This window comes from Eschrichtius robustus, chromosome 21 (assembly GCF_028021215.1).
Source record: "Eschrichtius robustus isolate mEscRob2 chromosome 21, mEscRob2.pri, whole genome shotgun sequence".
Classification (NCBI taxonomy): domain Eukaryota; kingdom Metazoa; phylum Chordata; class Mammalia; order Artiodactyla; family Eschrichtiidae; genus Eschrichtius; species Eschrichtius robustus.
Genome location: NC_090844.1, coordinates 14082471 through 14108884, shown reverse-complemented (window position 1 = coordinate 14108884; position 26414 = coordinate 14082471). Strand labels below are relative to the sequence as shown.

Genomic DNA, 26414 nt, shown 5'->3' with positions numbered 1-26414 from the left:
GTTTCAAATTATAATTTCATATCTTATCCCAAGATTTGGCAGAAATAAACATAATCTCTTGCTGTTTAAAATCTTCTCTTAGTTCTCATTTTCTGAAATTAAATAGTACTGAATTTTAGCTTACCCTCTTATGGGAGTCCTGCCATTTTAAACAATCATGTTAGCTCTGCTTTTTGGAGAACAGTATGGAATAATGATGAAGTACACAGGCGCTCTGGCATCCCAGCTGTCCCACCTCCCAGCCCTGTGATCTGAGGCAAGTTGCTTAACTTCTTCACTGGTGCCTCAGTTTCCTCTCACATTAAGTGGGCCTCATAATAGCCTGTATTTCATAAAGTTTTGTAGGAGTTAGTACCTGTAAAGCACTTAGAACAAAGAACAAATCCTGGCCTATAGTAAGAGCTCAATAAATCTTTGCTTATATTTTCTAGGTCCTCCCCAAATCTTCTTTTAAGCTACAGCAACAGAAACCCTGTGGAGTATTGTACCCACAGAAGACAACGTGAGTTTAAATGGATTTTGCTTTCTGATTTGTTTCTTTTCTGATGACCTTCCTGAATGTGTCAACTTTTTTCTTAGCCTTTTTGGATACAATAGGACGTGGGCTTAAGTCTTCAGTGAAATAAAAACTTCTGTAACCAGTTTCTGAGTAAACTGATGGTGCTATGGACATCATCCTATTTGGATTGTCTTTCTTCTAAATACTTCACCTAATATTGCTTCACCCTAAAGTTCATTGGAAGCTTTTATATTTACTAGTGCAACCATAGATTTTTGGAATCCTATAATCAAAGAATTTTACATATCTATGGACAGACGTTTTGAAATCCTCTAGTTCAAACTACTTATAGTCTAAACTACAGATGAGGAAATTGACTCTTAAGAAGATTATATGACTCTTCCAAAATCACAGATACTTCGGTGATTTTTTCTCTCTGGTATACTGAATTATCTCCCTTTTCTGTACTTCATTCTCATTAATGAAGCAATTTATTGTCTAAAATAGTATCATAAAATTGTATAAATTCTGCTTTCCAATAATACTAAAGGTCTATTGAGTTCTCTTCACCACCAATCAGGAACCTTTACTGGAAGCTTGTTCCTGATTGGTGAAAGCCTGCTGTAACAGTGGAATTCCAAGGAGTAAACAAAAAAGCATAGCAACAACTGAGTTTGCTGTCTCACTACCCTCAGCCTAGGCCAACCTGGACTCCTTCATCCCAGATGAGGTGGCCTCTACATTTTATATGAAGGCTCTGATTTTCCATTCAACTGTGATCCACCTTATAACATGGCAATCCAATACAGACAGGAAGATAAAACTGAACAACACAGCTAAAATAAAGTGTATTCCCAGGTAAAAGAGACAAATGCTTTCATTTAAAATGGATTAGTTTGATGAGCTTCAGTTACAAGGCAACAGGAAGGTACCAGTGCACAGGAACTGTATCTACAGGCAGTGTCACCAATTCCTACTAGTGGCAGCAGCTGTGGTGGGTGACATGACTCACTGGAGTGTGTGATCTCATAGCCAGAAAGGATTTGCAAACGGCTCTGATCATTAATCCCATGCTGTGGAAACAGACATGGAGGAGTGCTGTGCTTCTCATAGCTATGGAGGGTCCTGGTTTCCTAAGAAGGAATGTTCCCATCCCAGAGCTGGTAGTTTGGTGACCTATCCCTAGGTGATGAGGGGAAGATGCTTTTTATAATGACTGCCAAGTTGGAGTGGAGTCTCTTTTTGCATTTTTCTGGAGGAAGATATTTCTACCATGTTATTTTTTAATATAATTTTTTAATTTACAGAATACCCACTGTGGAGACAGGATGAAGTTGACCAGTGAAAAGTTGCCCAAGAACCCCTTTTATACTTCTCTATCCCACTATGCTGCTAAGAACCAAAAACTCTTCCAATGGAGAAAGGAAAAGACTGGTACAAATCCTGATAATATTTTCACTAAAAGTTAATTATGTACACCAGAGCAAAAGAGACAAGAAATATGAGTCTTATTGCTGGCAAGAAAGTGGTTAAGTTTACAGTCCTTTCTAGCTTTTCTGTAAGAATCTGTGAAATTGCTTGAACCTACCTGGTAGCAAATCATCAGTGAAGAAGTTTCATAATGAGATCCTGATCCTGATTTTACTTTCAGGACTTTAGGACACCCTTCTGGAAAAGAGAAGCCAGATGTCAGTTCTGATAAAGAGAACAGTACCATACTTTACTTGAAATTAGCATTTAAAGCTACCATTTTTTTCTACAGACTTAAAAAAATTAAATTGGGGATGGTTAGTTCATCTAGTTAGAGTAGTTCTAATTAAGGCTCAAATTAAGAATTTCACTCACCCACAGGCCAGCTTTGTCTAAAGAATTCCACATTGACTGCATTGCTAGAGCTCCTGCCTAGCAGGAAAGAGGGTTAGTTTGACAACTAGCCAATATATTTCTTAATTATATAAGGCACAATGTCAGGTATTGTGATAGGGCTTTCCTTTTTTAAGATAGTGCTTTTTCCTTGAACTAAGGAGGTCAGTTTTAGGAATGAGAACTAGGAAGGAAACTAGTATAAACAGTGTCAGATGAATTCTATTTAATTTATTACTTTAAGAGAGAAAATTCATATTGTATGGATAAAGATGGAATTCTTTACTTTTTAAAAAATCAGATCATTACAGCCATGCTAGTTTGGTGGATAAGGCATTGCACCTCTTGAAGGAAAGAATAAGAAGAGGGGATACTCTGGCATATTTCCTACGAGGTCAACTGTATTTTGAAGAGGTATCATTTTTTGTTGATTTGTTTTCATATCAAGCTGCTGTTAGATCTTCATAGCACAATTTCCTATAGAGTTCCTTACATTGTTAAACCAGGGAAATTCTGTCAAATTCCATAGATTATGGTTGTGGATTTAAGTATGATACATTGGTCCCAGCTTATGGAGATATTCAACCTTTCTCCATAAAAGTCATTCTAATTAATGTCATTTACAGGAGTCATTTTGGTATGAAATCCATTTTCACATGATAAATTAAAAATCTAATTTTTATATTTTGCCCAATATATTCAACATCATTTATAAAATATTTTCATTTTATTAACAATTAAAAATCCTGATTCTTATCTAGTACTTAAAGGCAGCTTTGTATGTTCCTATATGGAGTAAGGAGGGAATTTCCCTCTTTATCCACATTATGCTGAGGTTTGCAAAGTAGGTCTAGGAGGACCTATGCAAACTATCACTCCAACTTCAGCAATATAGCTTCAGTTGTTCACTGAACCCCAAGGGAAGATGCGAAAAGGGACCAGCTGTCCCCAACCCCTCGCTATCAACTGAATGTTTGGGCAGCTGTTCACCTATATCCCACTTACTTATCTTTTGATGGCTCCTTCATTCATTCTGGCAACAAATGTTTGTTGAGGACTCATAATGCACCTGTCACTGTGAGGATCACGTAGCGTAATGGTTCAGAGAATGATCTTTCAGCTTTGGGCATAGGTTCAAATACGGTTCCATTGCTTGGTAACCGTATCCTTGGGCACAAATGCTTAACCTCTTGGTGCCTCAGTTTCCTCATCTGTAAAATTGCGTAATAATATGCATTTCATACAGCTATTATGAGGGTATATTAATTGTAAAAATACTAACAGGGCCTGGCACCTAGTAAGTGCTTTATAAGTATTTGCTACTATTATGCTAGGTACTAGCTATACAGTGATGAGGGAGTTAGAATGGTCCCCATTTCATAGAGCTTACAGTCTAGAGGAAGAAAATAAATTAATATATAATTAAAAATAAGTTAAAGTACTATGAAAGCAATTAACTGGGTACTCTGATAGAGAATAACTTAGGGATAGGGCAGAAATACCTGTTGTTGAAACTAAAACTTGAAGACAAGGAAACAGGCAATGTAAACAGCCATAGGGAAGTGCATTCCAGGTAGAAGGGAGAACAAATGCAACGTTTCTGAGATGAGGAAGAGTTTGGTGAGCTCTAGGAATTAAGAGACCAATGTCATAGTGAGCAAGGCAGAGAATGGCTCTAGATAAGCCTTGTTTAAAATGTAGTGAGAAGCCATTGAAGTGTTTTGAGACTGTGATGAATGGATTGGAAGGGAAGCATAGAACCAAGACCAGTTTAAGGGAAAATTATACTAGTTGGGGCAAGAGAGGATGGTGATCTTGACCCAGCAGTGGAGCTGGGTCCTGGATTTATTTTGGAGATACAAGTAATGGCATGGACTGAAAAATAAGAGAAGTGGGGAGGAGTGAGTTTTGAGGGAACCATCAGGAGTTCAGTTTTTGGACATTTTATATTTGAGATTCCCCTTAGTCATCCAAGTATACATGTTTCAAAGTAGAAACTACATGTAAGACTCTAGATCTCAAAGGAGAAGTCTGAGTTGAAAGTATATATCTGAGATTTTCCAGCATGTATATGGTATTTAAAATCATGAAAAACTAAAAGGACTTCCTTTCTCTTCCTCTGTATAGAGTATTCTAAGTTTTCCAGCCCTCTTATATGTTGGCCAAACATTAGCCAGAAAGGAGAATGAATCTTTACAACTCAGTCGTTTACTCATTGTTATGTGTTCTTTAAGATAAATATTTGTTAGCATTTTGGTACAGTTTTTATTAATTTTATCAGTTTGTTGATTAATTACAGTTTATGAAAAGAGAAATTCAATTGTTCCTGTGTTTTCCAAAAGTTGCTTTTTTCTGGCCTGCTCTTCCTAGTAATGACCTTCCAACTCAGAGACTCTCTTTCCACTGTTACAAATGATTTATTCTTTAGCGTAAGGCATTTTCCATGGTGGATTAAGACATAAGCCCCATTTTTGTTCCTTACACTTCATCGTATTTGTTATTATATCCTATAACGCTGAGGAGCCTTAAATGAATGACATATGACACGTAGGTTTTTATAGGAAGTATGGGAGAAAGATAATTTTGGAGAATCACATGTTTGTTTTTCTGTGTCTTCTCCCTAGCTAGAAAATGGCAAAACTGGAAGAGCCATATCATAGTGGATATTTAGTAGTAGCGGATATCCTGATGTTTATCTTTTCTCAGAGTCTTTGGCCCCAGCTCTGAAGTTTCTCAGACTCCAGGAGTAGCGGGTGATACAGCAGGCTGGAATGAGCAGAGGGCTAGGCTATCCTTTAGAGAGTGGTTTGGCAACAGCCAAGAGTAGAGTGAACGCCAAGGAGAGTCTGACCCAGGTTCCTCCTGGTCAGTTCCCTCAGTTGCCATATTTAGGTTTATTTTATTGATTTTATAGTGTGTTGATTGTTGTCAATAGCTTACTTGCAAATTCCATAAATTTGTTGCTGTCTTTTACTTGGTGCTGCTAGCTAGATTTAGGTGGGAACTAAGTATTTGGGATTACTTTAAGGTAATAATGAAAATAATTCAGTATTTCCTGGGAGCTTACAGGGATGGTATGAAGAAGCATTAGAACAGTTTGAAGAAATCAAGGAAAAGGATCATCAGGCAACTTACCAGCTAGGAGTGATGTATTATGATGGCCTGGGGATGACTGCAGATGCTGTAAGTTATTGTTTTGTTCACAGTGTTTAAGATTTCATTGTTTATGGATTATTTGATACATTTAAAATTACATTTTAATAATATATTTCTATACTTATACTTAAATAATTATCTATCCTTTCAGCATTTAAAGGATAGCACTAGTCATTTTTACATTTATGTAAAAAACAAATTTCTTTTTGCCCCTCTCCTTGCTACTATTAGCCGTCAATAACATTTTTGCTTTAAAATGTTTTCCTTTGTTTTTAAAAGTTACTTCAAAACTACATGAACATGGAGAAAAGTTAGAAAATAAGCAAAAATAAGATCACTCCAAATTTTACTATCAAATATGAACTTTGTTATTATTTTAGAGTATATTCTTCCATGTATTGCCCTGTGCAAAAAAAAAGATAAGCTGAAACCAGAATGTGTTCATTAGACAGTCACACTTGCCATGAAACTTCTTAAGTCTCTCTCTAGAATGCGAATTTTTTTGAAAAATTGGTTTTATACTTATTCGTGCTTTCTAACTCAGTGGTCCCCTATTTCTATTTAAATGGTATCATGACTGTACCATCACCCAAGTTATAGGATTATTTAACATGGAATTTAGAAATAGGTCCTTGGAAAATGGTAATAACAGTAGGATAATATTCATAACTATATCTTTTTAAAACTTTTAAACAATCTAACCAGAAAGAATTTACATAAACAAAAAGAATCAACAATTTGAATTTACCAAAGATATAATAATAATATCAGTGAAAAATATTTGCTGCACAAAAGTAGAATAAAGCAGAAAGCAATAAAATGCTTAATTTCTGACAGGGCCTAACCAGAAGAAATACAATAGAAATTAGATGACAATTGAACTCTAGTCTCAAAAAGTTAAGAAAACACATTTTGTCAATCAAACATGCGAAGACTGGGGAACAAACTGCAATGAAACAACTTAAACTTGTGGAAACAAATCTTTAAAAATTTTACTTTCAAAAAATAGAATTTATTGTGGTCATCCATGTACAATGCTTGGTGTCAGTCTATTTATCTCTTGTAAAAATAAAATACAGTGTGTGTGTGTGAAAAAAAAAAAAAACATTAAAGGAAGCATTACTTGATTCTAAAAAAAAAAAAAATAGAATTTATACTGAATACCCCAATGCACTGAGCTGTCATATCTGCAAGTTTCTTTCATCTAGATTAATTCTCTCTCCTGCCTTTTTTCCATAATATTGACTTTATTAGAAGTGACACTTATATGGTACTTAGGCAGAAAAATGTCTTCTTTTGTAGTGCATACTGAAATATTTAGGGGTGAAGTGTCCTGATATTTTCATATTGGCATGTAACTTGAAACAAGTCACCAAAAAAAATAGATGAAGCAAATATAGCAAAATGTTATTACTGACAATCTATGTGGTAGTTATGCAAATTTTTATGTAATATTCTTTCTACTTTTCTGTATGCCATTCTAAGATGTTCTGTATTCTCAGCCTTTTTCTCAGACTACTTCCTTCACTTCCTTGCCTTATCAGAAACTTGGTTGTCCCACAAGCAGCCCTCTTTAGAGGAGGGCTCTCCTTACAACCTCCCAAAGTACCATAGTGCTCAAAGGTAGAGCTGGTATTTTCATTTCCCAATTCACTTTCTAGCTATTATTTCTCCTCCACCTCAGGCACAAAGTGTACCTACTTTGAAGTTCATACCAACTCATTGCTTTCCTAGTTCTATCAATTTCCTGGTTGTTGGTGATTTTCTAACGTTAACCTGAAGACTTTGGCTCTGGGATTACAGTTTTCTTCCCTGTGTCATTCCACCATTTTATCTGATACTTGAATGAAGAACTGAGCAGCAAGAAGGAGCAATATATAGATGTAGGTGAATCACACTCCAGGCAGAGGAAATAGCTCGTGTTCAGGCCTGAGGAAAGATGGTACAGCTGGAATACAGTCAAAACAGTGAAACAGGGACCAAACCACGTGGAACTTGGCAAACTACGGCCAAATGGATTGTATACTCAATGCAGTGTGAAGACACCAAAAGGGAGTGCAATTAATATGATTAACATTTTTAAAGATCATTTTGTCTGTTGTGTGGAGAATGGATTGAATGGAGGCAGGAGTAGAAGCAGGAAGTCCAGTGAGGAAGCCACTGCAATAGTTCAGATAAAATAGCGGCTTTAACTGAAATTATAGTGGTGGGAATAGAGAAAAGTGGACAGATCTAGGATATGCTCTTAAGAGGATACAGGACTTTCTGATGCACTGGGAGAGGGGCAGAGATAAGGGGAGGAATCAAGGATGATTCCTACTTTTTGTCCTGAGTGGATGATGTTGCCATTTAATAACAATGGGGTGACTGAGGGAGAAGCATGGTTGGGATACAGGAGGAAAAGTGAAACATTTATGTTTGAATGTTTCATTTGAAGTACCTGTTAAGACACCTAAGTAGAGATGTCAGGTAGAGAGTCTGGAGCTCAACGGTGCCGTCAGGACTAGAGAAATCAGTGGGGGGCTATCTGTGGAGCAGTGGGAGTTACAGCACCAGATTGGATAAGATTGTTGAATGAGTATCATAGACAAGAGCCAAAGGTCAAGGCCAGGGACTGGAAGCCTTCCAATATTTCATGGTCATAACGGAAAGAATAGCCAGCCAGCAAAGGAGAATGAGAAGGAGGAGACAGGGAGGACAGAGGAAAATGAGGACTGTGTGGTGATCTGAAAGTCAAACGATGAAACTGTTTCAAGAAGGAGGGAGTGATCATCTGTCTCAGATTCTGCTGAGAGGTGAGTAGAATGAAAACTGAGCACTTACTATCAGACATACTAAGATGAATTTCACTGGAGATCTTGACAAAAGCATTTCAGTGGGACCAAGGTCATAAGGGACCAAGATTGGAGTGGGTGGAGGAGACATATGGATGTAAGGAAGTGGAGATAAGCACTGAGCTTTGTTATAAAGTAGAACAAATATATGTGCAATAACTGGGAGGGATCATGGGATCAAGGGAGAGTTTTCTCCCAGATCAAAGATATTACAGTGTTATTTGTAAGTTGACACACAAGATCTGGTAGAGAGGAAGAAATTGATGATGAATCAGGTAAACTGATAGATTTGGTGTTTCTTTCAATTCTTTCTGTTTTCTCAGTGAAATAAAAGTGAAGCCATGTGTTTGCTGTGGCAGGATGTATCCTAAAATTCTAACAATTCAGAGAAAATAAGCATAGCCCCTGTGCAAAGATGACACACAAATTCATGAACTGTTCCATATTTTTTATAAAAATATTTAAAAAGTTGAAGCCATGAGCTGAGACTGAGGAGAGGTAGCAAGGGGACAGCAGAAGTCTGAAGAGAAAGGAAAAGGTTTGAAGTAGTATCTTCTCTTCCAGATAAGTGGGAGAGATCGTTGATGAGACAAACTGATAGTATTGCTTGCGAGGGGAGAGCTCGCTCTGAAATTTGAAGTCACAAATTGTAAGAAGGACCTGTCAGCATGGTTATGTTTTTCTCCAGCCATGTTCAGTGGTTTAAGTACAGCAGAGTAGCTGGAGAAATAAGATATCTGCCACATGAGTGAGTGTCATGGAGGGAAAGAGGGACAAAGGAATGAGTACGGTGACAGATACAGAATAAGCTGATGTGGGAAGACCATGAAGGTGTAGAAAGACCAGGAAAATTGGTAGATTCAACGGGTTGGCATATGGCAACTCCAAAATAGAATGGCTTGAATGTAGTTACATATGGAGGCCAGAGGAGCAAAAAAGAAGATGGCCTCTGTAGGTCTGTTCAGTTAACCCAAGGTAAAGGGGCAAAGAGCAAATTCTTTTAATGTTTATCATTTTATTAATTTACCAAGTTCTTGACACTAATTTGGTCCAGAGTCTGGTTGAACCAAATATGCTTTGTGTGGTAGGTTTGAAATGTCTTGAAATTTACATGTTATAAACCCCAAAATATTGATACAAAACCGCATTATGTTTGCTTTAGTCATATATCTTTTGCAAGAAATTGAGAGGAAAAAATACATACACAGGTATGTATATATGTGCCTGGGTATCCTTTTATATTTGTACATATTTACCATTTCTGGGGCTTTTCATTCCTCCCTATCAACCTGTGTTGCCATCTGGCACCATATTCCTTTTCCGTTCAACCTGAAGAACTTCCTTTAAAGAGCATTTCTTGTAAGTGTGCAGATGATGAGTTATCTCCAATTGTAACTACCTGAAAATGTCTTCAGTCTGCCTTCATTTTCGATGAATTGTTTTGCTGGTTGAGTTTTTTCTTTCCTCACTTTAAAAATGCCATTGTAAAATCTTCTAGCTTCTCATGAGAAGTCAGTCTCTGATTGTATTATGTTCCCTGTAAATAATGTGTCCTTTTTCTCTGGCTGCTTTCAGGATTTCTGTGGATTTCAGCAGTTTGACTATGATGCGTGCTTAGGAGAGGGTTTTTGTTTATCCTGTCTGGGGTTCACTGAACTTCAAGGATCCTTTTCAGTTGCAGTTTTCAAGAGTCATTCCTCTTCCAGTTTGTGTTTGCTTTGGTAAACTTCCCAGTGCCTTTAATAACTTTATTTATTTATTTATTTATTTATTTATTTATTTTTGGCTGCGTTGGGTCTTCGTTGCTGCACGCGGGCTTTCTCTAGTTGCGGAGAGTGGGGGCTACTCTTCGTTGCAGTGCACGTGCTTCTCATTGTGGTGGCTTCTCTTGTTGCAGAGCACCGGCTCTAGGCGCGTGGGCTCAGTAGTTCTGGCTTGTGGGCTCTAGAGCGCAGGCTCAGTAGTTGTGGTGCACGGGCTTAGTTGCTCCGCGGCATGTGGGATCTTCCCAGACCAGGGCTCGAACCCGTGTCCCCTGCCTTGGCAGGCAGATTCTTAACCACTGTGCCACCAGAGAAGTCCCTCCCAGTGCCTTTAGAAAGTTGTTCTTTATGTTTGGTCCTGATTTAATCACTGCTATCTGTGGGAGGATTTACACGAACACTTCACTCTACTACCATTATACTGTAAGTTCCCTCTTACTAACCAGTTGGGGAAAAAAATGGTAGACACCTACCTCACAGACTCACAAAAGTAAATCCACGTGATCTGGGACTCAGTAAAACACCTTAATTTTCTCATCTATTACTGTGCTGTTTAGCCAGCAATAGCACTTGGAGAGACTAGTGAGGAGTAAAAGTTAGAATGCAGTGTATAAGAATGTACTTGACTGTCAAATATTATTTTCTTCTTTGGAGTGATTTTTGAAGGTTTTGAAACTGCGGGTTAAATCCACTTCACCTGCCTTCACTAATCAAAGTCGTTTTAAGACTCATGTGTCCTCCAAGCTGCACTTGTATAAACAATAAGATGTTTGCCTGAGTTGTCTTCTGGGAACTTGGAGCCAGTGGCATCTAGTTTGAGCTGAGCTGGTTAAGACTAGATAGGACCATCGACTCTCCAACTGGGCATCCACAGGCGTCCATTGCTTCATGACGTTTTGAACGTGCAGAGGCCTGCATCTTAGTTACACCTGCGCAGAGAGAAGATTACCCGCCGATTCCCACATCTTTTCCCAATCATCTTGCCCCACGCCCCGCACGCTCCCCACGCCTCGGACCGCCCTGCTGTTTTATTCCTTATCCCACAAATACCCCGAGCTGCCTGCCTGCCGGGAGGCTGGTTTGAGATTTGTTCTCTCGTCTTCTGGTTTGGCTGCCTTGCGAATAAGCCCTCTTTTTGCTGCAAACCTCGGTGTCTCCGCGTTTGGCTTGCTGTGCGTCTGGCAGGACAGACCTGGTTCGGTAACCCATGTGGTGAGCCAGCCAAGAGGTGAGTCTGGGTGAACCTCTGGCCCATGGCTCGTCGGCCCCTTGCAGGCACTGAGGACCTATGGACCAGCCCGAGCAGCTCCCTGGCGTGTCCGTTCCCAGGCTGACCCTGGGCTTTCAGGGAGGCGCTGCTGACCTTCCGCGCTCAGTGTCGTCTTGTAGCAAAAAGAGAGGAAGTGGAGCGGCACCCTGTGGTGCTTCCCCTCCGTGTCCTCTGCCTGCCTTTCGTCTGTAGAAAAACTTTAGTCAAAGGATAAATTCAGAGAAGTGAGAAAGCGCAGAAGCAAAGGAAAACAAGACCAAGTAATAATAGCTTAGTCACTGAATGAAGTCAGGGACCATTAGTCCCTCCTCAAGGGCTGTAGGTAATATTCTGAGCCATGTCCTGTGAGCTGTCTTGTAGATGCTGAAACCCCACCGGGTGACAGAAATTCACATGATGACCGGACTGTAGCCATGACCTAAGCCACCACAGTTCTGAGGACTGGCCTCAAAGAAATGGGAGCAAACCGACCCTGGAACTGAAGACTAACTGTACTTAAAACAATCAAGATGACGCTGGTCACCACAGGACCAATTTCAAGGTGACTGTCGGAGCTGACTGGGCTGTTTCTGCATGTAGCCCCCTCCCTCCGCCTAAACACCCCTGAAACTCCCCTTTAAAAGTGCTTGCCCACTGATTTGTCAGTGGGGAGTCAGTCTCTGAACATAAGTCTGCCATTCTCCCCGTTGCTGGCCTCAGAAATAAAGCAAACTTTCCACTAGCCTTGCCTCTCGAATATTGGCTTTTGAGTGGCAAGCAGCTGGACCCGACTTCCAGTAACATTTTTGGGGTTTTGGGCTTTTGGATTTGGAAGATGTTTTTAGGGTAACCTCGTTAAAGAAATGCACCTGTGCCTAGATTGTCTTTGGAACCCTGAAGGATCATGGGTCAGAGGCCCACCTGATGGGATTTTGGCAGACAATATAAAAGGTCACAGCTGCTGAGGTACTCTGTACCTGAGTTAAAGGCCCAGGGCTCTGGTTTTTGGTTTTGTTTTGGTCTTGTTTGTCCATGTCTGTCTATGTCTGATTGTCTTAATTGTTAGGAATTGGCTACCGGGGGTTGAGCTTCTTGGCAACTGTAGCAAGGACCCTTAGATTTTGCTGCTGCACCCACCTGGGAACAAAGCCCCTTCAAAATGGGCAATGTTAATTCAGTTCCCTCTTGCAGCCCTCCAGGCTACGTTCTCCAAAATTGGGAGACTTTCAGTTATGAATCCATGGAAAAATAAAGGATGGTTATTTCTTGTAACACTGAATGACCATAATATCCTCTAGACTCTGGAGCACAATGGCCTGAAAATGGATCCTTAAATTACAATAAAACTTTGCAAGTAGATTTATTTTGTAAACAGGAATAAAAATGGGATGAAATACCTATGTACAGTCTCTTATATTCTTGTATCAGAATAAACCTGTGTAGAGTAGATGTAAGGTAATGGTCCAACAGGAAGGAAAGGCAAAGAAACCTGTTTTGCTTGATTCTAATGAAAAGGAGGATGACTTGCTGGAAATTCAGTGGACCGCTCTGATGCTCCTCCTCCGTCACAGGACGGCGCTGTCGCTCCTTCACTGTCAGCATCTGAACCTCAGGCTCTCGGGCGCCTGTGCCCTCCCCCCACCCCAGTCTCTGAGGGCTGAGAAACAGGAATGGCCTCCCCTCTCATCACCTGCCAGGGTGTGCAGCTTGGCCAGGGAGCTACCCAAATGCGGGGAGGGCAATATCCCTTAAGGCAAGTCCGCACTGGGGCTGTGAATGCTGAGACTGGGCAGGTGATGGGATGGATCTGGGTCCACTTCCCTGTCCACTTTGGATTTATTTAATTGGAAGAACAATATGCCAACTTACAGAGATGACTCGAGAATGGAAAACCTTCATTGATTTTTTTTTTTTTTTTTTTTTGTAACCCACAACCGAACCTGGGCAGATGTCCAAAATTTATTAAATACCCTCCTCACTTCAGAAGAGCATAAGATGGTGCTGGATAAAGCTCGAGAGGAGGCAGATCTGCTTCGTGCAGAAACCCCTGGCAACCCGGTGAGGGCTGCTGCACGCGGGGCTACACCAAAAGCAGATCCTGATGGGGATGTGAATGCTGGAGACAGGCCCGAACTTTATTGAGATTGCATTCTTGCAGGATTGCGAAGAGGGATGCCAAAACAAGCCTTAATAAAGTACAGGAGGTAAAAGAGAAACCAAATGAGGATCCTTCAGAATTTCCAGAAAGGGTCTTTAAAGCCTATAGGCAACATACAAAGAGAACTTATAAAAGTCAGAGTGACCATTTTTTGGTCAGAGCGCACCCAGTATAGAGAAGAAACTGCAAAAGATGGCAGGGCCTTTAGGAATGCCTATGTCTTGACTTGTTGAAACTGCCTTTAAAGTTTCTAATAGCAGAGACCAGGTTCAGGAGAAAAGGGAACAATGGAGAATGAAAGAGGCTGCTCTGCGGGCGGCTACCTTAACACCGGGAAGAGCTGGATGGAATCAAGGACTCCCACAAGGGACTCGGCAAAAGCTTCCACTCAAACGGGCACCCAATAGCGGGACCCCGCCAGTGTGCATACTGCAACCAGGAGGGACACTGGAAAAGAGGGTCCCATCCTAAGTAAGACTCTTGAAGGTAAACAGCTGGCACATCAGATGCCCAAGAAGAGAATGACAGAGACCAAGAATGACAGGCCCTAGGGGTTCCTTTAAATCTTGTGAAGTCCATCATCTCCCAGGCGGAGCCCTGGATGACTATGACCGTGGGAAATTTAGGATTTTGATTGATATGGGGGCCATTTACTCAGTTTTAAATACCTGGCTTTCTAAGCTTCCTTCTAAAACTATGTTAGTAACTGGGGTGTCCAAAGAAACCTTGAAAATGCCTTTTTTCCAGCTGCTAAACTGTCAGATGGGGAAAACGCATCTGAAGCATAGCTTTGTATACATGCCTGAATGCCCCATTCCCCTTCTGAGACGAGATTTACTAACTAAATACCAGGGTTACCTTTGCCCCTGAGTGAACAGACATTAAAGTACCACCAGAGCAGGCTTGCGCATTGCAGGCTCTATTACTCCAATCCCAAAAAGAACATCCTGCAACTGTTCAGAAGAGGTTTGCAAAGAGGAGTCCGAAGACCTGGGCAGACGGGAGGCTGGGACTAGCAAAGAGCTAGGCTTATACAGCTTAGGGCACCACCTGAAGTCAGCCTGTACACGATTTAAGATCAGAGTGTAAAAGAGACTCATCCAGTAGTCCCTAACCCATATACTCTGCTCACTAATCTGTCCAGACATTGTTGGTTTACTGTATTCGAGTTGAAAGATGCCTTTTCTTGCATATCCTTGTTTTAAATCCCAAGAGTTGTTTGCTTTCAAATGGGAAGATCTAGGTACTAAGAATTAAACAACAGTACTGCTGGACAGTACTTCCTCAGGGATTTAAAACTTTACCCACGATGTTTGGAGAAATCCTGGCAAAAGATTGGAGGGACCCTCAACTAAATGAGGGAGCCCTGCTCCAGGATGTGGTTGATACTGATCACCAGTAAAAACAAAGGACACCTGAGACCAGGATATGGTTTTGATTTCAACCTTTTTGGTTGAACAGGTCTGTCAGGTATCCAAGAAAAAGCACAGAGTTCTCAATCCCTCTGTGAAATATTTGGGTTTTGAACTCTCACAAGGACAGAGAGACTTGCCCTCTAATGGAAGGGAAGCTCTAGCTAGGGCTGCAGCTCCCACCGAGAGATAATTGCAGGAATTTCTGGGAATGGCTGGGTTCTGCCGTATTTGGGTCCCCAACTTTGGACTCACAGCCAAACCCATTTAGGAAGCTCTTAAAGGAGAAAATGAACATCTAGACTGAAATCATGGAGGATAAACATCCTGAAGACCAGCTCCATCTTCGCCGGTTGGGACCTTATGAGGAACGCACTGAGAAAGGGAAGCACGTTGCGTGAGGAATACCGCGGTGGTTCCAACCCTGACGCTGACTTTCCCGAGTGGGCAAGCGAACCCCCAGAAAAAAGCCACGAGAAAGAAATTAAGGTGAGTGGGATTGCTGCAGTGGTGGCTTTGAAAAGTAAAATTTAGAAAGCAATTTAAATAATTTGCTAGTAACCAGATTGATTGTTTTCTTTTGTTCTGCCTTCTCTTTGTTTCTAAGCTCCCAGGCTTGGAAGGACAATTCAGTGATTAGGATTTTTCAGTCTTTGGCAAAAGTAGGTAATTTCTCTAGCTTTTGGATATGTCATCTAAAAAAAAACCTTCTGTATTTGATCATGCTGACCCCTTGGTTGTGCCTGTCGTTAATTTTTTTTTTTTTTTTAATTTATTTATTTATGGCTGTGTTGGGTCTTCATCTCTGTGCGAGGGCTTTCTCTAGTTGTGGCAGGTGGGGGCCACTCTTCATCGCGGTGCGCAGGCCTTTCACTGTCGTGGCCTCTCCTATTGCGGAGCCCAGGCTCCAGATGCGCAGGCTCAGCAGTTGTGGCTCACGGGCCTAGCCGCTCCGCGGCATGTGGGATCTTCCCAGACCAGGGCTCGAACCCGTGTCCCCTGCACTGGCAGGCAGACTCTCAACCACTGCACCACCAGGGAAGCCCCTGTCGTTAATTTTTGACCATCCCTAACTTCACTGTGACTTCAGGTGTGAACATATCAAATTAGGCTAATCAACAAAATGTCCTGTCGCATTTTTCCTTGAATAAGCCAAAATTTGGTCTCCTCATGTCCTCAGAATAAAAAACAAAAACCAAAAAGCAAACAACAAAAATCCCTGGCATCTACCCTTGTCAAGTTTCTATTTGGTGAGGATATTGTAGAAACCACACTTAATTCTCCCAGCCTGTGTTCCTTCGATACTATCTAAGCGTTTCAGTCAAAGGTGATAATGATCAACACGCTCCAATTCGTAAAAAAAGTAAGACACCGATCCCTGGCTCGCCAGTGTCCTAGGTAAAATCCCTGAAAATAAGAGTCGAAATATTCGCATGTCTGGCGTTCAGTATGCCCTCACAGTGTACATATTTGCCCCACCCTGTACCTATTTGTCTACAGTTTTTATTACCAATCTTGGGCCTATGAATGCCTTGACAGCTGGCGCATAAGTGGTATTTGTTTGGGATCAAAATTAACTTGAAACCAGGAACAAGAGAATATTCTCAAATGAGTGCTAAATAGTTTGATTCCTCAAGCCCCTGTTAGGCCTATGCCCCTTATCAGCAGGAATTAGCCAGAGCTGTCCTCACCCTTTTTCCTCAAGAGTTGAGGAATGATCAAAAAGCGAGGGGGGGTGGGGGTGGGACTGAAACCGTGGGTCAAATCCACTTTACCTGCCTTCACTAATCAAGGTGGTTTTTTAAGACTCTCATGTCCTCCAAGCAGCATGTAGCCTAAACAAGACGTTTGCCCGAGTTGTTTTCTAGGAACTTGGAGTCAGCTGTGTCTAGTTTGAGCTGAGCTGGTTAAGACTGGATAGAACCACCGACCCTTCAACTGGGCATGCGTGAGTGTCTGTTGCTGAGTGACTTTTTGAACGTGCAGAGGCCTGTAGCTTAGTTACACCTGTGCAGAGCAAAGATTCCTGCACCTTTTTCCAATCACCTTTCTCCATGCTCCCCACACCTCCAACTGCCTGCTGCTTTCTTCTTTATCCTATAAACACCCCGAGCTCCTTGCCTTTGGGGAGGCGGATTTGAGATCTGTTCTCCCATCTCCTACTTGGCTGCCTTGTAAACCCTCTTTGCTGCAAACCTCGTGGGCTCAGCATTTTGGCTTGCTGTGCGTTGGACAAGAGAAACCTAGTCTAGTAAACAGTTTGTGTTTGGGTTTTTGGAGGGAGGAAAGCCTTTTGTTGGTGGTTAGAACGTCTTCTGTGTTTTGTGACTATGCAGATGTCATATGAAGATGAGTGTAGTAGATGTAAATTTATCACTGAGCACAGCTAGGGAAAGTGTGCTTGAAGAGAGAAGACAGAGTTTGGGGCTCACACGTGTCCTGTAAGGATTAAAAATGTGGAAGTTACTGGCTATTCTTACACTTTAAGTTCTAAGAACTGTGCCGATTCAGAATAAGGGCTATGAGGAGAGAAGAAGGAAACCATATTGAGATGTAACGCAAATGTGGAAGCTATAAAATGAAGGAAATGCTTTATATCCCAGAGCTCCTGGGAACGCTGACCCAGGAGATGGACTTTTACTTATTTCTAGCCCTGCAGAGTCCAGGACAACCATACCTGTTAGGTATAGACTCATGACATTCTACCTCATGTCGGAGGGTGAACGCTTTACAGCATTATTCGGAGAAAACTTAATTTGGGTAAAACTAAACTAGGACTTTCTGTTTTGTTCTTTTCCTTTGTGGAAGGAAAAAGGAGTGGAATATATGAAGAAAATTGTTGATTCTCCGTGTCCCAAAGCAAGACACTTACAATTTGCAGCAGCTTACAACCTTGGAAGAGCTTATTATGAAGGAAAAGGCGTTAAACAATCAGACGAGGAAGCCGAAAGGTAATCTGACCTGAGAACAAGATTTTTGTTTTAATCAAATGCTTTAAACAAAGAATAACTTGCCTTGCCCTTCTCTTCTAGACTGTGGCTTTTTGCTGCAGACAATGGAAATCCAAAAGCTAGTGTGAAGGCTCAAAGTATCCTAGGATTGTATTACTCAACAAAGGAACCCAGAGAGTTAGAGAAGGTAACAGTGATCTATTTGTTTAAATCCTAGCATCCTGTGTAGATTAATATTTGGTGAGGAGTAAGTATGTAGTCTTGAATATCTCTTATATTTCTTTCAACGTATAGAAAGCTTACATTTTAAGATCTCCAAGCCCAAGCTCATTTCACCCTTTCCTCAACTATGAATGCTGCCTTCCCTGCCTCTACCAAAGGAGACCATGGATGTGAGCACTTTGTATGCTATAAAAAGCACACATACAAAATATTCTACCATAAAAGGTAAAACAGGAGGGAGAGTCAGTACAACCTCTTTAATCACCAATGATGGAAACCCTTTCCAAGAAATCTTATAGGGAGAAGGAAATGAGGCGTTAAAAGGCAAACTTGTAGGAGGCACATAACCCCCAAGATCCTTGTCAGATAACTGAGCAGCTACTTGGAAATCGGTTTGAACTAACTCAGATTCACTGTAGCTGAGTATTGAGCAAACGTGCTGGGACCACATGCAGGTTTTTATCCTTGGTTTTCTTTGATCCCGTTGGAGCTCCAAGAGGATCTGAGAGGTGGCCGCAATCTCACAACATCAGCTGCTCTCCTCTCCTTGCTGTGCCTCATTACAAAGCCTTTCAGACGCTTGGTTCCTATTTCCCACCTTCTTGGTCCTTCCTCTGGAAAATCTGAAAATCCTGAAACCTGAACAGCTGAGCTCGAGCCAGTGACCTCGCCTGCACTGTGGGCAGACAGCGGGCGGGCTCCCCTCAGCACCCTCTCTCAGGCATGCGAAGTTGGTGCTAGCCTGACATACGTTCAAGGGGTTAGAACGATGTCCTAGAGATGAATTAATAGTACTATCTTATAGAGAGATTCCCTTTATAATCCACCTTGTGAATACTAGGGAATTGTGCTTTTTCCTAGGCATTTTATTGGCATTCAGAAGCTTGTGGCAATGGAAACCTGGAATCCCAGGGTGCACTTGGGCTCATGTACTTTTATGGACAAGGCATCCGCCAGGATACTGAGGCTGCCCTGCATTGCTTGAGGGAAGCAGCAGAGCGTGGAAATGTCTACGCTCAAGGGAATCTCGTGGAGTATTACTATAAGATGAAATTTTTTACAAAGTGTGTTGCATTTTCCAAAAGGTGAGTAAGCTGGATAAAAGTATTTACAAAAACTCTTACTAGATGTTCTATGCCAGGTCTGTTTAATAGAACTCGCTGCAGAATTGGAAATGATGGCTATTGGTACTTGCAGTGTGGCCAGTGCAACTGAGGACTGAACTTGTAATTTTCACTGGATTTTAATAGCCACACGTAGCTCATGGCTACCATATTGGATAGTACATCTATTAGTCTGCAGAACTTCAGTGCTATTTGCTCTGTATACCAGCTAAGTAATCTTACACAAGTTGAACTTTTGGGGCATCAATTGTTCTTTTGTAATCCTGCGGAAGTATTTTCTTCTTGATTTAAAAAAAAAAATAGTGAATATAAAGTGTTTAACACAGCTTGGCACATGAGAAATATTAAACTTTTTTCCTACACCCTTAGCCATAGGTTCTATAACTGCACAATTGCAATATAGCTTGATGAGGACTGTACAATGAGAATGGTTAAAAGACTCCAACACTAACATAAAGTATATGGAAATTTATTTTCTCTGAGGCCGTGTACTTTCCTGCATTTACCCACAATGTACAAATGCAACAGACCTGGGTGTCCTCTAGAATGGCTATAAGGCCATGCTGCCATTTCCTTCCCAATAATGCCCTTCCCACGGAGCCCACAGGCTCCCCTGTCCCCGAGCCCAGTGTGAGGCAGACATCCACACTGGAGGATGCAGGGATTGCTTTTACCCTCTCCTCCCCACCATCGTGGCCTCCAGGCAGCAGGCCACTTAAAGGTGTGGTCTCTGCTGTCTCAAATCCCCAGGTGCCCATATGGTTAAAACTAAGACTTCAAACAGTTCTTTAAACATTGTTGGAGCTTTCCATTATTGTCCATGTTCCTGTTTCCCACAGTATTACGGCTGACGTGGAGTTGACTTGTTTTCGTATAGTTCTCCATCTCTGTATCTGGGTTATAGAGAAGGACTTTTTATTGCCCATTATCATAGATGTGCAAGTTTCTTAATGTGTTTTCTGGTCCTGTGTGACTAAAGTCCAAATTCAAGGTTGATGTTTAAATACCCAAAGAGATAGAAAAATGCTTTTTTCCCATTGTTTAAATCTGCAAAGTGATAAGAGTTCTTATAATATTTTAAACTTAATGTTTTTTAGTGGTTATTAAGCCTGACCAGTATAATCCTAGGAAGCCATATAGTAACCACTGTAGTTAGTTCCTCTTCTTCTGGTGTTAGTTGACTGTTCTATTTACCCTTCACCACAGAGCAAACAATTTTGTTCTCAAACTGGTAGAAATAATAGAGAAACCACTTGGGGCACATGGACAATTTCTGGGCATGTTTATAAAAATGTAAACTGTAACTGATACTGTTTTTAATTTCACAACTGGATGTTGTAACAGGATTGCTGACTACGATGAGATTCATGACATCCCCATGATAGCCCAGGTCACGGACTGTCTCCCAGAATTCATCAGCAGAGGCATGGCCATGGCCTCTTTCTACCACGCACGGTGTCTGCAGCTTGGCTTGGGTATCACAAAGGATGAAGCAACAGCTAAACGCTATTATTCTAAAGTAAGCCTGACAACAAATATAAATTGACTCAATAGAAATTTCTGGGTTTTTAGTTGAGACTTGGACATCTTTTTAAATCAGTGTTTTTTTCCTACTTATTGTGCAGATAACCTCTGTTCTACCAAGAGGTTGTCAGACATGCAGCTTGTTTGCAAACAATTCTGTCATTCTTTTTAATAATTAAGCACAGATGGTAAAATTTCTATTTTTGATGCAAATTACTCTATTTCACTGTCTGCCGCCTAAGGCCCAGCACCAAGACCTTAACCCCAGAACGTGCATGCCTTCTTTCACCCAGAAAAAGTGTGAATCTCTATTTTATTCTAGTACATTAGAGGTACATTTCATTAAGGTTTCTTTTTGCATGACATCTACCACACTTAGGTGGATATTCATGATTTTGAGGTAACCAGTTAAAATAAGCCTTTTCATGTTTTAATCCATGTGATCAGTTTATTTAGATACCGAATGGATTTCACATCTAAAATCAACTGTTAAAAAGTGCAGAGGGAGTGTGAAAGGGAATCATGAATAGTAACTGCAAGTTTTTTTTAAAAGAGAAAACAAAAAATTACACACCTTAGGTCCATGACATCCATAAGTCCAAATGAGAATTAGATCATAAAATTTCACGCATTGCCACATTGTTCAAGCTGGAGCAGGGAACAAGGCAAGGAACAATTTTCTAAGTCCCTTGCCTAAATCTGATCACATTACAGCAGTGGTTCTCAAAATTATTTGCATATTAAAATCACATGGGGAATCTCTTAAGAATTCCTAAAGCCCAGGCCTTATTTCAGAAAAATTAAATCACCATCTCCCAGAATGGGACACAAGCAGATTTGTTTAAGCTCCCCAGGGGGTTCCAATGTGTGGGCAAGTTTGGAACCTAAATTATTTTATTGGAAATTTAAAATTTCCAGAGTATTAAACCCATACCAACACAAATATAGGGACACAGTACAAAAATACAACTGACCTGGGGCTTCCCTGGTGGTGCAGTGGTTAAGAATCCACCTGCCAATGCAGGGGACACGGGTTTGAGCCCTGGTCCGGGAAGACCCCACATGCCGCGGAGCAACTGAGCCTGTGCTCTAGAGCCTGCACTCTAGAGCCCGCGAGCCACAACTACTGAAACCCGCGGGCCTAGAGCTCGAGCTCTGCAACAAGAGAAGCCACCGCAATAAGAAGCCCCTATACCGGAAAGAAGAGCAGCCCCAGCTCGACGCAACTAGAGAAAGCCCATCCGCAGCAACGAAGACCCAGCACAGCCAAAAAAAAAAAAAAAATACAACTTGACCTTTGAGATATTTACCATTACACCATTAGTATGAATAACAGCTGTCTTTGTTTAATCTAAATGTTCTGTATATTATACCAATTTCCAAACCAAGTCAATTTCAGATTCTATGCTATCCTTGGTACCCTTTCCAAGTAAACATAAGCGGAGAGCTCTGGGTAAAATATCCTGAAATGTGGTATATGTTCATCCTAAATAAAAGAGCATAATAAACAGATTACAATTTTAAAACTATTTTCCTTATGGTGGGAGATAATACAGCCCCATTACTCAATTTTGGCCACTGGATTTTATGGGAGATAACTTCCTCTAAGTTTTCTCCATTTTAAAAGTAAGCCAGTGAAGGATCTGGAATCATGTCAGATGAGGCACAATAACAAACTCTGAGTATTTTACTCAGAGAAAAGACTTGAGGGGCTTCTGATAGTGGTCTTCATCAGACTGAAAGGCTGTCCTACAAAAGAGGCACTGTAGGGGAGGGAGAATGACTGCCCACGGCAGTATGTTACAGGAAAGATAAGGCCGCAGATGAAGAGACCCTGGGCTGAAAGTCAGGAGCCCCAGGCCTGGTCTCAGCTCTGCCACCCTCAGGCTGGGTGACTACCCACTCCTCTGCCTCTCAGTTTCCAGGAAACCAGCAATGTATGTCCTCCTAGGAACAGTCAACGATTCTAAAGGGTTGGGGGTGGGGGATTTTAGCTTAATACAAAGAATCTTCTAAAACAGCTGTTTATAGGTAAAACCTTAGTTTCTATTTCCTAAAGGTGGTGACTTTTTTTTTTATTCAATTTTATTTATTTTTGGCAGCGTTGGGTCTTTGTTGCTGCGCGTGGGCTTTCTCTAGTTGTGGCGAGCGGGGGCTACTCTTCGTTGCGGTGCGCGGGCTTCTCATTGCGGTGGCTTCTCTTGTTGTGGAGCACAGGCTCTAGGCGCACAGGCTTCATTAGTTGTGGCTCGTGGGCTCTAAAGTGCAGGCTCAGTAATTGTGGCACACGGGCTTTGTTGCTCTGTGGCATGTGGGATCTTCCCAGACCAGGGCTTGAACCCGTGTCCCCTGCATTGGCAGGCAGATTCTTAACCACTGTACCACCAGGAAAGCCCAAGGTGGTGACATAAAAAAATTTTTTTTATATTGGAGTATAGTTGATTTACAATGTTGTTGGTTTCAGGTGGACAGCAAAGTGATTTAGTTATACATATATCTTTTGTTTTTTTTAAATTATTTTATTTATTTATTTTTGGCTGCGTTGGGTCTTTGTTGCTGTGCGTGGGCTTTCTCTAGCTGCAGCGGCGAGCGGGGGCTACTCTTTGTTGCGGCAACTAAAGTACCACGTCTTCTTTATCCATTCATCTGTCAATGGACATTTAGGCTGTTTCCATGTCTTGGCTATTGTGAATAGTGCTGCTATGAACACTAGGGGGCATGTGTCTTTATGAATTATGGTTTTCTCTGGATATATGCCCAGGAGTGGGATTGCAGGATCACATGGCAGCTCTATTTTTAGCTTTTTGAGGAACCTCCATACTGTTTTCCATAGTGGCTGCACCAATTTACATTCCCCCCAACCGTGTAGGAGGGTTCCCTCTTCTCCACACGCTCTCCAGTATTTGTTACTTGTAGACTTTTTAATGATGGCCATTCTGACAGATGTTAGGCGACACCTCATTGTAATTTTGATTTGTATTTCTCTAATCAGCCATGTTGAGCATCTTTTCATGTGCTTTTTGGCCATCTGTCTGTCTTAGATCTTCTGCCCATTTTTTTTTTTTTTAAAGGCAAATCCTCAAGTGACTTGTTTCTTTTTCTTTTTTTAATTTATTTATTTATGGCTGTGTTGGGTCTTCATTTCTGTGCGAGGGCTTTCTCTAGTTGTGGCAAGCGGGGGCCACTCTTCATCGCGGTGCGCGGGCCTCTCACTATCGTGGCCTCTCTTGTTTGCGGAGCACAGGCTCCAGACGCGCAGGCTCAGTAATTGTGGCTCACGGGCCCAGTTGCTCCGCGGCATGTGGGATCTTCCCAGACCAGGGCTCGAACCCGTGTCCCCTGCATTGGCAGGCAGATTCTCAACCACTGTGCCACGAGGGAAGCCCACTGCCCATTTTTTGGTTGGGTGGTTTTTTAATATATTGAGCTGCATGAGTGCAATTATTTTGTATTGGTTTGGCCAAAAAGTTCATTCGGAATTTCCCATAACATCTTATGGAAAAACCCAAACGAATTTTTTGGCCAACCCAATATATTTTGGAGATTACAAATGATGCAACCAACAAGGGAATAAATATTCTCTCTTTCTGTGGGTTGTCTTTTCATTTTGTTTATGGTTTCCTTTGCTGTGCGAAAGCTTTTAAGTTTAATTAGCATTCCATTTGTTTATTTTTGTTTGTATTTTCATTACTCTAGGAGGTGGAACCAAAAAGATATTGTGATTTATGTCAAAGAGTGTTCTGCCTATGTTTTCCTCTATGACTTTTTTTATAGTATCCAGTCTTACATTTAGGTCTTTAATCCATTTTGAGTTTATTTTTGTGTATGGTGTTAGGGAGCATTCTAATTTCATTCTTTTACATGTAGCTGTCCACTTTCCCCAGCACCACTTATTGAAGAGACTGTCTTTTCTCTATTGTATATTCTTGCCTTCTTTGTTGTAAATTAATTGACCACAGGTGCTTGGGTTTACTTCTGGGCTTTCTATCCTGTCCCACTGATCTGCAAGTCTGTCTTTGTGCCAGCACCATACTGCAGCTTTATACTATAGTCTGAAGTCAGGGAGCCTGATTCCTCCAGCTCCGTTTTTCTTTCTCAAGATTGCTTTGGCTATTTAGGGTCTTTTGGGTTTCCATAAAAATTTAAACATTTTTTGTTCTAGTTCTGTGAAAAATGCCATTGGTAATTTGATAGGGATTGCATTGAATCTGTAGATTAGCTTGGGCAGTATAATCATTTTGACAATATTGATTCTTTCAATCCAAAAGCATGGTATATCTTTCCATCTGTTTGTGTCATCTTTGATTTCTTTCATCAGTGTCTTACAGTTTTCGGAGTATAGGTCTTTTGCCTACTTAGCTAGGTTATTTCTGGGTATTTTATTCTTTTTGATTCAGTGGTAAATGGGATTGTTTCCTTAATTTCTCTTTCTGATCTTTCATTGTTAGTGTGTAGGAATGCAAGAGATTTCTCTGTATTTTGTATCCTGCAACTTTGCCAAATTCATTGATGAGCTCTAGTAGTTTTCTGGTAGCATCTTTAGGATTTTCTACGTATAGTATTATGTCATCTGCAAACAGTGACAGTTTTACTTCTTTTCCAATTTGGATTCCTTTTATTTCTTCTCTGATTGCTGTGGCTAGGACTTCCAAAATTATGTTGAATAAAAGTGGCAAGACTGGAGATCCTTGTCTTGTTCTTGATCTTAGAGGGAATGCTTTCAGCTTTTCACCACTGAGTATGATGTTAGCTGTGGGTTTGTCATATATGGCCTTCATTATGTTGAGGTAGGTTCCCTCTATGCCCACTTTCTGAACAGGTTTTATCATAAATGGGTGTTGAATTTTGTCAAAAGCTTTTTCTGCATCTATTAAAATGATCATACGGGTTTTTATTCAATTTATTAACATGGTGTATCACACTGATTTGCGGATATTGAAAAATCCTTGCATCCCTGGGATAAATCCCAGTTGATCATGGTGTATGATCCTTTTAAAGTGTTTTTGGATTCTGTTTGCTAGTATTTTGTTGAGGATTTTTGCATCTATGTTCATTGGTGATATTGGCCTGTAATTTTCTTTTATTGTGGTATCTTTGTCTGGTTTTGGTATCAGGGTGATGGTGGCCTCATAGAATGAGTTTGGGAGTATTCCTTCCTCTGAAATTTTTTGAAATAGTTTCAGAAGGATAGGTGTTAACTCTTCTCTAAATGTTTGATAGAATTCACCTGTGAAAACATCTGGTCCTGGGTTTTTGTTTGTTGGGAGTTTTTTAATCAGTTTCAATTTCAGTACTTGTAATTGGTCTGTTCATATTTTTTATTTCTTCCTGGTTCAGTTTTGAGAGATTGTACCTTCCCAAGAATTTGTTCATTTCTTCTAGGTTGCCATTTTATTGGCATAAAGTTGCTTGTAGTAAGTAGTTTCTTATGATCCTATGTATTTCTGTGGTGCCAGTTGTAACTTCTCCTTTTTAATTTCTAATTTTATTGATTTGAGCCCTTTCCCTTTTTTTCTTGATGAGTCTGGCTAAAGGCTTATCAGTGTTGTTTATCTTTTCAAAGAACCAGCTTTCAGTTTCATTGATCTTTTCTCTTGTTGATTTCTACTTCATTTAGTTTTGATCTGATCTTTATGATTTCTTTCCTTCTGCTAACTTT

General features: G+C 40.9%; 2 protein-coding genes and 1 non-coding gene across 6 annotated transcripts in view; all 3 read left to right on the top strand.

Annotated features, from left to right (window-relative positions):
* UFSP2 (UFM1 specific peptidase 2) overlaps nt 1-1314 on the top strand; it is a 37207-nt gene extending 35893 nt beyond the window's left edge. The window contains exons 10-11 of one of the 3 annotated variants that reach the window (XM_068532300.1): nt 432-502; nt 1195-1314. In XM_068532300.1, coding sequence (XP_068388401.1) covers nt 432-502; nt 1195-1228 — 105 coding nt within the window. In that variant the 3' untranslated portion in view covers nt 1229-1314. Of the gene's footprint in view, nt 1-431; nt 503-1194 lie in introns of those variants that run through there. The other 2 variants (XM_068532298.1, XR_011072171.1) reach the window with 2 other exon arrangements.
* Nucleotides 1315-1809: 495 nt separating this feature from the next.
* The window catches only part of LRP2BP (LRP2 binding protein), a 33521-nt gene continuing 8916 nt past the window's right edge, over nt 1810-26414 (top strand). Inside the window, exons 1-7 of one of the 2 annotated variants that reach the window (XM_068532303.1) lie at nt 1810-1933; nt 2664-2776; nt 5432-5545; nt 17743-17885; nt 17967-18072; nt 18969-19192; nt 20576-20750. In XM_068532303.1, the coding sequence (XP_068388404.1) occupies nt 1828-1933; nt 2664-2776; nt 5432-5545; nt 17743-17885; nt 17967-18072; nt 18969-19192; nt 20576-20750 (981 nt within the window). In that variant the 5' untranslated portion in view covers nt 1810-1827. Of the gene's footprint in view, nt 1934-2663; nt 2777-5431; nt 5546-16729; nt 16883-17742; nt 17886-17966; nt 18073-18968; nt 19193-20575; nt 20751-26414 lie in introns of those variants that run through there. The other variant, XM_068532301.1, reaches the window with a different exon arrangement.
* Nucleotides 8698-8802, top strand: LOC137756125 (U6 spliceosomal RNA). Its single transcript, XR_011072183.1, has one exon. It is a non-coding gene; the product is annotated as a U6 spliceosomal RNA (small nuclear RNA).